Raw genomic sequence first — 13,636 nt, forward strand, 5'->3', positions numbered from 1 at the left:
CCATCACCACTCGGTAGCTGCCTGGTACACATCAGGCTTTGTCTCTCGTTGGTGCAATGCAAGGGTGTCTAGTGGTGGTTCTAGATTCTTCACTCTCAATCGTGCATCGGCAGAATAGACCTGGTCCATCAAGTCCGGACAGAAATGCATCAATACAAATTACTCAGTCTCAGCCACGAAATGCTCATTCGGACTAGTCTGCTGTAGAATGGCGAAGTCCGTAATTTGCTCCGGGGTGCGAGGACTTGACTGCCCTAAAGCTATCAATTCCTTCGTGTCAAGACAGGGACTAACCTCTCAAGAGGCAAAGCCTCCCGTCAAGACTTTTGAGTAAAAGGTCGAGGCCTGTTTACTTCGAGCTGTGGATGGCAAATGGACGCTGGATGGGCAACAAACACTACAGGTTCTTTCGTATGTGGTCAGTAGAGTCAATCATAAGGCGGCCTAGCCGGTTCCGGCTTCTACGGCATTTCAAAAATTCTCTGATATGAGCGGCCAGAGTAATCCTGGCATGAGCTGCAGTGACTCGAGATAGTACTGTCTCTGCTACTGGATGTGGTGCATTCAGGGGGCCTTCCGGTATGTGCGGAGTGCTTCCATATTGCGCAGGCGGATGGATGTTGATAATGTTAGGCTACGTAGACCAAAGTGAGGGATGAGGTGTCAAATCAGGGCATCAATATATTCGGGCTAACCAAGACAAGTAGAGGCCCGTCTGGATGTATGCAGGAGATGGTCATGGAAGCAAGGGGTATTCAGGTGATGTCTGCCCATACTACGTATAGCTAATCACCCAGTCTTCGAGTTCGGCTTCTGCATCATGAAATATATCTTGTAGTACAGCAAAGCATGACAAGGACATGGCAAGGTCCTTGCCATACTGTGCATAGCCGGCCAGTGGCGCACATACTATTGTAGGCTTTCCAAGGGAGCTTCCAATCTGACTGGGTAAGTTCAGGCTGGGAAATATTAAGATCGGGACTTTCTAGTCGATTCGGCCACAACCGCATCCCAACAGCTTGTATAAGTATCCAGAATTCACGGTTTATCTCCTGCAGTGGTGGTTTTTCTTTGTGTTGAATATTATACTAATGATCTGTTTCCATGGGTAGAAGGAGGTCGCACCGGGAACCAGGGAATGAAGATACTGAGGGCTTGAGATAGACAATTGTAGTACCTAGAACGAAAAAGGGTTGTATTAGATAGGCTGCTAGTTGGAAAGTGGTAGTAATTAAGAAGACTTTACAGAAAAAGATTCGAGCAGTGTTCCTGAGCTGTTTATGCTTTAGCTTCACTTGCTCTGGTCAAAGGGGCCGAAACAGCGCAAGGCTGGCTGAAGCAGCATTCTTGTGATCGCTGCACCTGGCGGCGAGATATGCTGCATCAAAATAGTGATTGCTGGATTGTGGAAGTTCTTGGACAGAGACATTTAAGCATTCCGGGAATGAGCACAGGATCCTTTGCCAAAGCGGTGGATCCCGGCATTACTTTGCAGATGTCACGTGCTTGTCGGTGTCATCATGTCCGTGTTGGGACTAGCGCCGGATCTCGCTATGGTCAACAGCATCAAGAGTGAAGATACAAGTCTGTAGTCGGACAGCCAAGTGACTGATGTAGTGCCTCTCAAAGACTGAAGCTCTCTTCGATAATGGCAGAAAGTGGAGAGACCCATCTGGCTTGTCCCTCCAGGTCGAAATGCAAGACTCGATCCATTTAGAAACCACTGGTATAATATTAATGTGTCTTATTAGACAGGAGATTGTCGACTGCATAGAGCGCAGAGTACTCAACCTGTATCAGGAACATATCCTGGATTTACAGTCTTGCTACAGCAATAGCGAACATCATAGGGCCACAGATAGGACTCCGACGGAGCTGGCAGGACCGAGTCGTTTCGATCTTCAGCGGGGGTCGGGCAAAAGTAACCGTGCCGACGATTAGTGCAGCCACACCAGCGGGAAATGGATATCCGCCACTCGAACGGCGTGTTTCCTCAGCGCCGAGAAATCCTCCGCGTATCGGTTAGGTAGCCGAACTATAGAGCACAGTGCTGATGAATATAAATGCAGACCATTACCTACTAGTAGAAGGCTGTTCTTCCCTTGTCATCTACTCGTTATAATCCTTCTGCTTCAATCAAGTGTGACGTCCAATATCCAATATTGTGTATCTATACTACTTGAACGATTGACACCGATACTCTTCACAATGAGTGAATCCACCATACTAAACCGACTCTCTGCCCTAGACACCAACACAGTGTCCGATGCTCTAGATTTCTTAGACCTCAAGGGCGCCACCTATGGACTACGACCACTCTGGGACTGCCCAAAGATAGTAGGACGAGCCAGCACAGTCAAAGTTGGTCCCAAGACCGACGCTGCTCCTACGACTCATCTACTCACTCCGGTCATCGATGCCGTCACGACGGATGATCGCATTCTGGTTATCTCGGGCGGCACCGAGGGAATCTCATGCTGGGGCGACATCATCGCCAATGCCTCGAAGAAAAAAGGCATTCGCGGGACCATCATCGATGGCATGAGTCGTGACATCGACGGCAGCAAGGACGTCGGCTATCCCGTCTACGGCCGGGGTGTGACCATGATCAGCGCACGTAACCGACTAGTGCAGCTCGAGTCCGGTACACCATTGCAGGTTCGCGGTGTCACCGTCAACCAAGATGACTACGTGATTGCCGATATCTGTGGAACGGTATTTGTGCCGGCTGCGCGCATCGAGGAGGTTCTGGACTTGGGCGAACGTATCGATCGTCGCCAAAACCGTATGGTGCAGGCTGTAAGAGCTGGAAACCCCGTCTCGGAGGTCATGCATGATAAGCAATTCGAGGCTATCCGCTCTAGTGAAGAGTCTACTCCGTCTGGTCCATCGTCATCATCATCAAACCCTAAGAAAGCAAGCCCCGAAGATGCAGAGCTGGCTGCCCTGTTTGCCGAATCAGACACACCTGGCATCTCGGATGCGCTTGATAAGCTTGGTATCCCTGGCCAGGCGCTCGGGATCATGCCTTTGACCAACTACGAGAAGGTAACAGTAGGACCGGCCTTCACTGTGCGCTACGTCCCTGCCAGCGACCCCCCGGGCAGTGTTGGTGACTTCATCGACGATGTCGCTGAGGGTGACTTTGTGGTTATTGACAACAGCGGTCGTACGGATTGCACCGTGTGGGGAGATATTATGACACAATATGCTGGCTTGCGAGGCATTGCTGGCACTGTCATTGACGGTGTCTGCCGAGATGTAAACCGCGCGATCAAGGACGAGTACCCCCTTTTCACAGCTGGTCGCTGGATGCGGACTGGCAAGGACCGTGTCCAGGTAGGAGGCGTCAATGAGTCTGTGGGTATTGGCAAAGTGCGTGTCAACCCTCGTGATATCGTTGTTGCTGATGCCAACGGTGTTGTCATCGTCCCTCGGCATCGGGCAAGGGAAGTTGCGGAAGTTGCGCAAAAGATCGAGAAGAGCGAGGAGGGTATTCGTGAAATGATTGTGGGAGGAGCAAGCATTAGGGAGGCACGGGAAAAGCTTGGATATCACACACTGCAGCGGAATGAGAAAAATTGAGGAAGGGGTTTCTAGGCCTGTATGATGAAGAGTTTGTCTATGCTTTCAAATAAAGTGGGCTAGATCTATATTAGAGATTGTAAACAATGAGAAATGAATTACAATATTGCTCCCTGATTTAGACCCTCTCGATGAAAATACATTATGTATATGTGCCACAGCCCAGGTTACGTAGAGCGAGCTCGAATAATTTATTACAATACTGTGGACAATGGATATCTCTTACTTGGGTGTAAATCACCAATTTAATTATTTCACCGATCGTGCAAGTCTCTAATTTAGCATCAATTTCTCCACACAAATTCTGAAGACAGAACCCCGACGCATCAATCCTTATCAAAAACAACTTGTAAACCGATCTCAACGCAGTCGCTCGAAAAGTGCCGCCAGATCAGCTGGCAAAGATCGCGTAAGTCGGGTCACCCGCGGCATACAAGGATTGGTGGTGGCAGGTGTAGAGGTTGCCCTGCGTTGTGAAGCCCGGGGGGATACCGTCGGTGCCCTTGAGATCGTCGGTGCTGTAGCTACTCACTAGCTGAAAGAGGCTGTTGGTGGGAGCTGCTGTGACAAGCGTGTTCAAAGGCAAAAGCAGAGAGGGTTATGGTGGTCATCATTGTTATCCAGGGTTGTTTGTTGGAATGAATGAAGATCATAGTAGGAGTAGTGGGATGGTGCTGATACTGTGCGATAGTGTTAACCAGGGAAATCATATGTCTTTATATAACTTAAAGTTATGAGAGATTGAGCACACTGATTACTATTTGGATTTTAATCGCGGTGTTCAGAACTCTATTTTCGATGCTATATTCACTGAGTGATACATCAATCTTCATGCTGACAGCCAAGCTTTCTTGTTTTGACTTGCGTCGCAGGGTAAGGCTAAAGAAGGGTCTGTTTGTTCTTCAGGGTCCTAGTTACTAAGTCACCAATAGCCCTAAACTGCTTTTGTGCTTAATGCACTTCGCTCACCATGAAGAGATAGTAGTTGCCATAGCACATCTGGTCAGTGAAACGTCCTTTTCACCGATACACAAAGATGAGAAAAATCATCTTGTATTCGTGCCTGTACGGAGATAATGCATCACATCTATTTCCAAGATGAAGTTGTTATCTACAAAGGCCCTGCTACTATCTCCCCTTCGGCCATCGAGGTTGCTACGATGTCTCAATTAATCTGGAAGTCGATATTGCGAGCGTGCCCAACCGCCTCTGTCTCCTTACCATCAAGGTTCCCACTGTATCTCAATACCCACAGTTGCGAACAACAATAATATGCTATACTACACCGATTATTGACTGTCAGTATTATGCAAAAGGTATTGCTCGAGTGCCATACCACTCTGCCCTCTCGATGCCTCATTTCCGCCAAGGGTGAAAACATTAGTGTCTTTCGATTCACTGCTTATCGATCCCCAATGTTCCCATAAAGCTAACATGGAATGGTGATGATTCGAAAAGTGATACGGACTTCATATCGCTATATCATAGTTCCAAGACCCTGTAACCCTAACTGCCTTTCGTATACTCGACTTTGATATTTGTTTTCTTGGCATGATGACGCTTCATCTACAAAGGCACTACTGTTGTAGCAACGCCTGCACCATAAACTCCCAATAAACTCATAATAGATTGGTATCCATTCAGCAGGGTAAGTATATGAGTACAAGTCTTTCACAGACCGTCAACGATATCAACAAACCGAGCAGTAATCTCCTAAATCACCCAAACGCATCACGACCGCGCCACCTGCAACTCACTAGTATACCAATTCTGCATAGCACGGATATCATAGCTCAGCGCCACTGTATCAAAGACCTTCAAGTGCTCCCTGCCCAACGTCCCATTATTCGACAGCCGACCAACCCACTTCCCATGTTTCCTGGCCCCAGCCACAATCTTCTCGATAGCTTGTACAAACTCAGGCTCGTCACCTCTCGCGGGGACATACCCCAATATTGACAGAGCTAGATCATTTGGACCTATGAAAATCATATCTGCCTCAAGTTAGCCAAATTTGCATAGCTAGAGAAACGAGTATGACCGCGACTCACCAACACCAGGTACCGCACAAATTTCCTCAACATTATCGACTCCCTGCTTAGTTTCGATTTGAATACATGTAATCAAGGTTTCATTCGCTGTCTTGATATACGTCGACAGATCGATACTATGTGTAAATGCCGGAAATGCCGATCCTTGTCCGCGAAGCCCTTGTGGAGGAAACTTGGAATATGAGACTACTGTTTGGGCTTCTTCTGCGGTGTTTATTTGTGGGACCACAATTCCGCTTGTAGGTTGATCAGTATGCGCATATTATGAAATAATGGTAAGTGGACCGGGTGCTACTCACTGCGCGCCGGCATCCAGGGCCCGTTTAATCAAGTCCGAGTGAGTCATTCGTAAACGCACAAGCGGCGATACTCCTAGAGAAGCTATAGCCGCTGTTGCACTGTGCATTGAGTCGTCGCTTATGTGACCATGCTCGCAGTCGATGATGATGCCCTTTTCAATCATATTAGCTTAGCGGGAAGGTGAGTGGTAGGATTGGGCGCTGACGTCAAGGCCGGTCTGGGCTACTATTTGAGCGGTGCGAAAAGAGGGAAGGCCCAAGAAAGTCATTATGGGCTTTGCATTTGCTCGGAGAGCATTGAGGAGTCGCAGTTGCGGGTTGAAAGTTGCGATTGTCATGGCTAGGTCTCTCTATTGGGATATGCTAGAAGGGTGTTAAGTGATAGAGTAGAACTCCAGAACACTAGTGGATATATAGATGAAATATGGTTCGCGATAAAAGGCAGCCACGCTGGAAATAATTAACTACATGTGCCGGAGAGCAGTCACAATAAGAACAATATAATAGTAGGCATCGGGAGGGTCAGCTAGAGTCCGAACGGTAAAGTCGGAGTTCAACCGATAATCCATCATCTGCCATCGCCTATACAAACAGTTTTACATTTCCGAATACCATAACTATACCCAAAATGATCGGTCAAAGGGCACTCTCCCCATAAGCACTCCATGCCGGGGCCAAAGGGATCTATCTACATCCGGCCCCTCCCGCCACGGCGCGGGACCGGCAAAAGAACATTTCGCCGACACTTATCAACCCATGGATTGACGTCAGGATGCATATATAGCCTCACCAAACATCGAATCACTATCGCAGTAACTCTCTGCAAGAACCATCCTCGTCTAGTCAAAATATTACCCGACCTTCGGGCCAAAGCACATACCCCTCACCATCATGCCGCTCACATACTCAAGCATCCCGCTCAAAGTCAATGGCGTGCGACTCGAAATCTCCACCACCCACAATAACAAGCTCAACTCCAATCCACCAATTGTCTTCCTGCACGGCTTCGGCTCCTGTAAAGAAGACCTAGCCGACATAAGCGTGCATCCATCGTTCCAGGAATATGCCCATCTAGCCTTCGACGCTCCGGGATGCGGACACTCACACACCGACGACCTCTCCGTCGTTGACATCCCCTTCCTAGTCGCCACCGCGGAAGCGGTCCTCGCGCATTTCGACATTGAGCGGTTCCACCTGATGGGCCATTCTATGGGCGGACTTACTGCCCTCTTACTGGCGCATCGGCACCCCGATCGTGTGCTAAGCTTCGTCGACATTAAAGGAAATCTTGCCCCCGAGGACTGCTTCCTTAGTCGTCAGATTTTCCAGTTCCCGGCTGACGATCCTGAGGCGTTTATGGATTCATTTATTGCTCGTACAGCGACGGCAGAGTCGTATGCTAGTCCGCTGTACGCGAGTACGCTGCGCGCGAGGGTCCGGTCGGGTGCTGTGAGGCCGATCTTTGAGTCGATGGTTAGGTTGTCAGATGAGGAGGATCTGATGGGCATGTTTTTGAGGTTGCCGTGTAGGAAGATGTTTATGTTCGGGGAGGAGAATAAGGGGTTGTCGTATTTGCCGAGGTTGAAAGAAGAGGGAGTGGACTTGGCAATGATTGTCGAGAGTGGGCATTTTCCCATGTATTCGAATCCGGTCGAGATGTATCGCAAGATTGCCGGTTTTTTGGGGAGTAGGGTATGAGTTCTGGTTGTTAAATCGGTGTGGTAGATTATATACAGATTGGATAGATTGTATACGATTGATAGACTGATATCAAATAGAAAAAGATGTACTACTAACTAATAAATAGTATTATATTGAATAACAGCCATAGCGATTATTGGGTCACCGTGTGGAGCAGCTAATGACAGTTACAGCTCAATCCAATATTTCTGACTAGCATCATAATGATGGTGTCTCAGCTTGAGTTCGAGTGAAGAACGATTTCTAGAAGAGTACATTTCGCTCATACCCAACCATATCCCTCACGCGAGGTTTCGATGCCACCGGAGGCAGTGGTACATCATGGTTAAGCCACTATGAGACATTAGGAGATACTTGTACTGGCGGTGTGAGCAAAGTTACATCTCCTTCAATTTCTTCACATACCTCACATTGAATCAAACTTCCACTCTGACTACAGTTAACTTAGTCTTTTTTTAGATTTATGATCAGCAACATATTCCCTAATATCCTCGTCGCAGTCAAACCTAATCTTTATCCTAGTAATCAAGCTCCGTCCGTTATCTACTTGGGGCAAGTCAACGAAGCATCCCTTCCTCCCGCACCAGTCATGATATGTAAGGGATAGCAAGGGCCTTGCATGCTTGAACTAAGAAACACCACTCATAGCACTTCTTGGAGTCGCAACAGCCGAACTTCAAGCATGGTGTCTTGGAAATGTTTTCTGTTTATTTCATTACAAGTCGGTTCCGTCAAAGGTAAAATCCGTCTCGAGATCGACAATGCTCCATGACGGGGATATTCGATGAAGCCTTTTCATTTCGTCTATCTATCTACTCGTACCACGATGCATCATTTTCTCATTGAACCTCATTAGACTCTCTCCAACAATGAACATTTCGTCATTCAGCACATTCCACATTCCATCACTCATCGTTGACAAATTGTATAGTCCATCTAGTAGTGGCACTGGCCGTGGGCATCACGGGGGGTTGAGGTACCGTTGATAGTCAACTGCAAATTGCATTAGCATCAAATAATCCACATACATACGTATTATGATACTCACGGTCCAGGGAGCATGCTTCTTGCACCAGATGGCAGTCAGATCCTCAGGGCAGTCAGTGCGGTTGCCGCCAGCGAAGCCAGTGGGGAAAGCAGTCTGGCCTATGTTGCACAATCCAGTTAATTACAATTACCATCAAGCTTTTCTTCATCCAGCACTCGGTCTTCACTTACATTCACCCGCGATAGCCTCGCCCAAATCCCAGGCACCACCGCCGTCACTCTCGAAGGCGCTGGTCACCTGCTGGATGACCTCGTCATCAGCCTCGGAGACGTAGTCGTGGGTGGTGCAGCAAAGCGGGATACCATCGCTGTAGTCGAGGACAGTGTTCTGCGCGGACACGGCAGAGGCGAGGAAGAGAACGGCGGGAAGGATAAACTTCATTTTGGATTTGGGAGTCGTTTTGACTTGGCTTGGCTTTTGGTAGGATCTCAATAAGATATCGTGTGGATGATGGATGATTGGAGAACAAGCTATGATCCGGGGATGAATGGGCGGTATTTATGTCCCTTCTAAATCGGGGGACCGACCTCACTTTCACAGCATTGTATTGGAGGCAGCTGAGGTACCTCGACCCCTCACGTTGATAGATAACATGCTATTTGTCAATGCTGAGACTCCTGCAGTGACAGCAGCCCTTGCATGTAACTAGCTAGCTCAATGGTTTGTTAGCTGATTGATACCTAGCAAGGGATAATTAGAAGAGACGAGAAGCTAGTTATACAACACACGGCACAGAGGGATGGATGTTTTGGCTTGAGTTTAGGGAACTCAAGCTGGGCATTGTTGGGGAACTGGCAGGCAGGGTTGAAACAAGGGCTGGGCAAGACATTCCAAACATGCGCAGGCGGGCTAAGACAGATATCCGGCGGTGAGATAGGTGTTCACTGGGGATGACAGACAACGAGAACTGCCGGTTGGAAGGGAGTTTGTATATCATTACTCCCCAGGAAAAACAAAGCCCTTTCTTCTTGCCATGCTTCAGATCTCGGGATTGTCGGCTAGCCTCTTTACAACCGATGACAACTCTCATAGGGACCAGGCACCCAAACTCCAGGAAGCGATAGCCTGATGTGCGAGGGCAGTAGCTAGACTGAGTACCCCGTGCGACGATATGCGGAGGCAGCATCGATCTGCATCATGCAGGCCACCAACGGATTACCCGAATGAAGCATAGTGCTTGGTTTCGTTCAATCACTGAAAGCTTTTTGTCTTCCGTGCCCTGTTGATCTTTGCCGGGATCTTCAACTATCTTCGGAGTGGCTAGAGTCTAATCAAACCTTCTGATGCTGTTTCGCAGCAAATTCGCCTGGATCGCCTTCCATTACCTGATTGGCAGTGAATTGGTGGCAGGATTACCTCACCGAGTCCTCCATCGTCATTTTCCTATTTGAGGGGTTGGCTACATAACGCATATGAGATAATGCAGATGTGAAACACGAGGGTTCGAAGCACACTCGGTAGGATCAAAGTAGCAGTCAACGAGTAAAGACTCCGCGGTAGCAGAAAGTATCTCCTGGTAGGACGGAGAACGCTTGATACATACAGATGCTGATATATAGAAGTATAGCGACGAGGTATTGCAGGGAGGAAATGATGATCAATTGCAGCAACACCTCGCTACATGTAAGCAGCTAGCAAACAATCTCACTAACAAAGAAAGCGATCTTATTCCCGTCACTACTAACTGACTCAGATCATTCAAGAGTGACTGGAAGCTCAGTCAAGTGCACGAATGCAAGAAGGAATGTATGCACAGGTGTCCCTGTTGAATAAGACAATTCCTGACCATTCCACAGAGCTCCGCGGGGGTCAACAGGAGAAACAAAGTGAAAGTCGAGTAACATCTTTATTTTGAACACAAGTCCTGTATCTAAGTGACTATCGTGGTTTCATTCCTTGCTCCATTTCGGCGCCTTGCGGGCCATGCCGGAGGTGCTGATAGCTGGCGGCCGGCGCCGAGCCACATGACCATCTACCGACTTCTCAGCCAGATGGACGGCAATTCTATATACAACACTTCGAAATATACAAAGTGGCTGCGTCGGTGTATTTACAGCTGCCTCTGCCGTTTCACGCCCCCGCTTGATCCACACTGAGCACTCACTTGCGACCCATCTGACCCCAGATTTGCACCTCATACTCCGTTATCGACCATGTCAGGGTCGCTCTGTGGTAGGGCATTGATCCGTGGTCGCTATATGCCAGTTGTTTCACCACATGCGAGGAGGTCCCAGAAATCAATTCCTCACTTGACGGCAGGTGCCTGCCCATTAGCTTGAAGAAGAGGCCATTGCGAGCGCGCTTCGCGAGTTGGGATAACCGAGAGATGATGGATGGCTAGAGCCTACAACAAAGTTGGGGGGAGGGCGGGGGAACTTCGCAGTACTATGCTATGACCAAACACCTCGTCTGAATGCACTCGGCTACTGCCGATGTGAGTTAGTGCCCGGGATTTCTGGCTTGGTCGTCTTCACGATAAGCTTGTCTTCCAGCCAACGGGCGAACTTCACGCTAGGAATATCCACCGCACGCCAGAAGACATCACCAGCCCAAAGGGAGATAGGAAGGCAGATGAGCCAGCCAATCAAGAAACCCAGGCAGTACTGGAAGTTGGTCTCCTTACCGACGACGGCCCAGATGTTAGGCATGAGAGAGTAGCCCAGCGAGTGGAGAATGGGTCCGTGGACGATGTAGAAGGCAAATGAAATCTTGCCCAAATACTGTGAAAGAGGGTGGGTGAAGAGTTTCTGGAGATCCTTGGAGTGGTTGATGCTGAACACAATGAGCACAGCGCCCAGGGTCTGGGGAAACCGATGCGGCTCCGGGTAGGTTCTGGGAGTAATCTCCCAGGTCCAACGGTAGAAGGGAGTCCACTTGTAGCCAGTGTTCGGGGCTGAACCCAAGTACAGACCGAGTACGAAAAGGCCGATCCAAAGATTGCGGGTAGAGAGACGGAAGGGAAGAAGTTGTCTAAGGGCATTTTGCTGCTTGGGAAGGAAGTGACGATGCCCAGTTCTTGGCTTCGACTCGCTCTCATTCGCAGGTCGCTCCCAGGTGCCATTTATGAGATCCGCCTCCGCCATGAGCATGCCAAATAGGAAGAGCACGATATCCCAACGGCCCCAGCGCATACAGAACCAGACCAGGCCGCTAACGAGCGAGATACGGACGGCAGTTGTTAGACGAGAAGTGCCCAGAAGGGTGAGGAAGAGCACGATAGAGCTGCGGAACTCAACGGGGATGGTCCACAGATGCGGGTTGTAGTAGTTGTAGTAAAGCGCCCAGTTGAAAGGATCCATCAGATGAACGACTGCCAGGTACCAGTCCCAGTACTGCTTGTAGAAAGACCGCATGATCGGGGGATGCTGTTCGTTCGTGCCGAGGATGGTGTGGCCCTCTACGAGGACTTTATGTGAGTAGTTGTACACGCCCAACCGGACCGCGATAAAGACCAATAAGATGCCAACGATAGATGGGATGTAGAGGCGGAGTGCGCGACGAAAGGTAGATGAGGCTAGGGTAGTGAAGGTCTGTTCCCAAGAGCGACTGCGGATCAACTTCAGTGGCTTGTAGGAGAGCACATAACCGGATATGACGAAGAAGATAGCCACCATGATATGGCCAGAGACCAGCATGTGTATGATAGGGAGCTGCAGCACGCTGAAATTCTCATTGTTAAATCCCCAGCCCACGGCAACTTTCCAGGTATAAGTGAAGAGAAAGTGGAAGTTGAAGACTAGCAGGCAGGCCCAGCCGCGCAGACCATCCAACGCAGCGATCGCATGTTGTCTAGACGGGGGCTGCGACTTGCCGCCAACATGATGTTGCAAGTAACTCGGGGTTATGAAGATGGCGACTTTGGTGAAGAAGTCGTCCAGACGGTCGATGCCGTTATCCATGTGGTGCTTGACATGAGGAGCGAGAGCCGAGGGGTCGGTCAAATCGGACCAACTGGGAGCGGGGAAACGGCGAGAATGATTGGATTCCAGGTCATTCAGAGGAATATTATGGACTGGCGGTGGGGATAGGAGGCCATTGTCGGAGGAGGACGACATTGTGGCGCCCAAGAGACGTCCGGTCGGTCGGAGGAAAGGAAGGGAGGAGATGCGTCTACCGCGCGGAACGGGAGAGGTTGAACCAGCAACCAGCGATGGATTCGAACGGTCGAGGATTCAGTCGGGATGGGAGAAGGGAGAGGGGTCACTCGAATACCGAGTAGGGTAGAGGAGGACTTGTTCAGATGAGGATAGAATCATGGATGATCTAGAACGCGCTCAAGAGAGCAGACCAGGTGGAGGCGAGCAAGGTCGATTGAACTACTTACGGAGTAGTCCACTAGTCTTCCAGGGACAGGGGACCATCTCCACCGCCTGCAACTTTGAGGATTCTGCACTTAAACTACTTTGGGACTAGCCCCCATACAGGTCACTGACTGACTGACTGAGTTACTTACCGCTATACTCAAGTAGGCAACCTCGTCTGTTGATGGGGAAAAAAGGTATGGAGTCTCTTTCTTAACTTTCCATTTAATCTTATATGTCAGTAAGAATTATACCAGTGGGAGTATTGGGCCAGTATCGCTGAATCTACACCCTCTGTCCAGGCTGGTTTTGGATTACGTGGCATCTTGTCCCGTGTCCTGGGGATCGACCAGCGCATCATATATAATCCTGCTCACGCCATAGAGAAACTTGGTTGGTCTTTAAATGAAGTATTATAAGCACCAACGTCTCGTTATAAGGCTATCATCACCGCAAAACTGTGGTCGGCAGTTCGAGGAAACAATCAACTGATGCCTCATGTAATGCTATTAATTGCTGTTATTTTCGATTAAAAAAAAAAAAAAGGTTCTTTTTCACCTTCAACTACTCGAGACCATTTGTATTAACAAAATTACGAGCATCTGAGTTTAGTACCGGAGTAGTAGAGCATTTTTAATAAATATAAGTATA

General features: G+C 48.9%; 5 protein-coding genes across 5 annotated transcripts; 2 read left to right on the forward strand and 3 right to left on the reverse strand.

Annotated features, from left to right (window-relative positions):
- Positions 1–2,208: 2,208 nt before the first annotated feature.
- Positions 2,209–3,585, forward strand: AtWU_11219 (RraA family protein; the record flags this gene model as incomplete). Its single annotated transcript, XM_035506321.1, has 1 exon — positions 2,209–3,585. The coding sequence occupies one exon, from the start codon at positions 2,209–2,211 to the stop codon at positions 3,583–3,585; it is 1,377 nt and encodes a 458-aa protein (XP_035362214.1).
- Positions 3,586–3,976: 391 nt separating this feature from the next.
- AtWU_11220 (HpcH/HpaI aldolase family protein) lies at positions 3,977–6,273 on the reverse strand (the record flags this gene model as incomplete). The annotated part of the gene is made up of 5 exons (XM_035506322.1): positions 3,977–4,143; positions 5,343–5,579; positions 5,637–5,872; positions 5,936–6,087; positions 6,142–6,273. The coding sequence occupies 5 exons, from the start codon at positions 6,271–6,273 to the stop codon at positions 3,977–3,979; spliced, it is 924 nt and encodes a 307-aa protein (XP_035362215.1).
- A 553-nt stretch (positions 6,274–6,826) lies between these two features.
- AtWU_11221 (alpha/beta fold hydrolase) lies at positions 6,827–7,633 on the forward strand (the record flags this gene model as incomplete). Its single annotated transcript, XM_035506323.1, has 1 exon — positions 6,827–7,633. One exon carries the CDS (start codon positions 6,827–6,829, stop codon positions 7,631–7,633), a length of 807 nt encoding a protein of 268 aa, XP_035362216.1.
- Positions 7,634–8,572: 939 nt separating this feature from the next.
- On the reverse strand, positions 8,573–9,065 carry AtWU_11222 (major facilitator superfamily protein; the record flags this gene model as incomplete). The annotated part of the gene is made up of 3 exons (XM_035506324.1): positions 8,573–8,629; positions 8,685–8,782; positions 8,855–9,065. The coding sequence occupies 3 exons, from the start codon at positions 9,063–9,065 to the stop codon at positions 8,573–8,575; spliced, it is 366 nt and encodes a 121-aa protein (XP_035362217.1).
- A 2,042-nt stretch (positions 9,066–11,107) lies between these two features.
- Positions 11,108–12,739, reverse strand: AtWU_11223 (acyltransferase family protein; the record flags this gene model as incomplete). Its single annotated transcript, XM_035506325.1, has 1 exon — positions 11,108–12,739. The coding sequence occupies one exon, from the start codon at positions 12,737–12,739 to the stop codon at positions 11,108–11,110; it is 1,632 nt and encodes a 543-aa protein (XP_035362218.1).
- Between the last annotated feature and the right edge of the window lie 897 nt (positions 12,740–13,636).

Source organism: Aspergillus tubingensis (assembly GCF_013340325.1).
Source record: "Aspergillus tubingensis WU-2223L DNA, scaffold_15, whole genome shotgun sequence".
Lineage (NCBI taxonomy): Eukaryota > Fungi > Ascomycota > Eurotiomycetes > Eurotiales > Aspergillaceae > Aspergillus > Aspergillus tubingensis.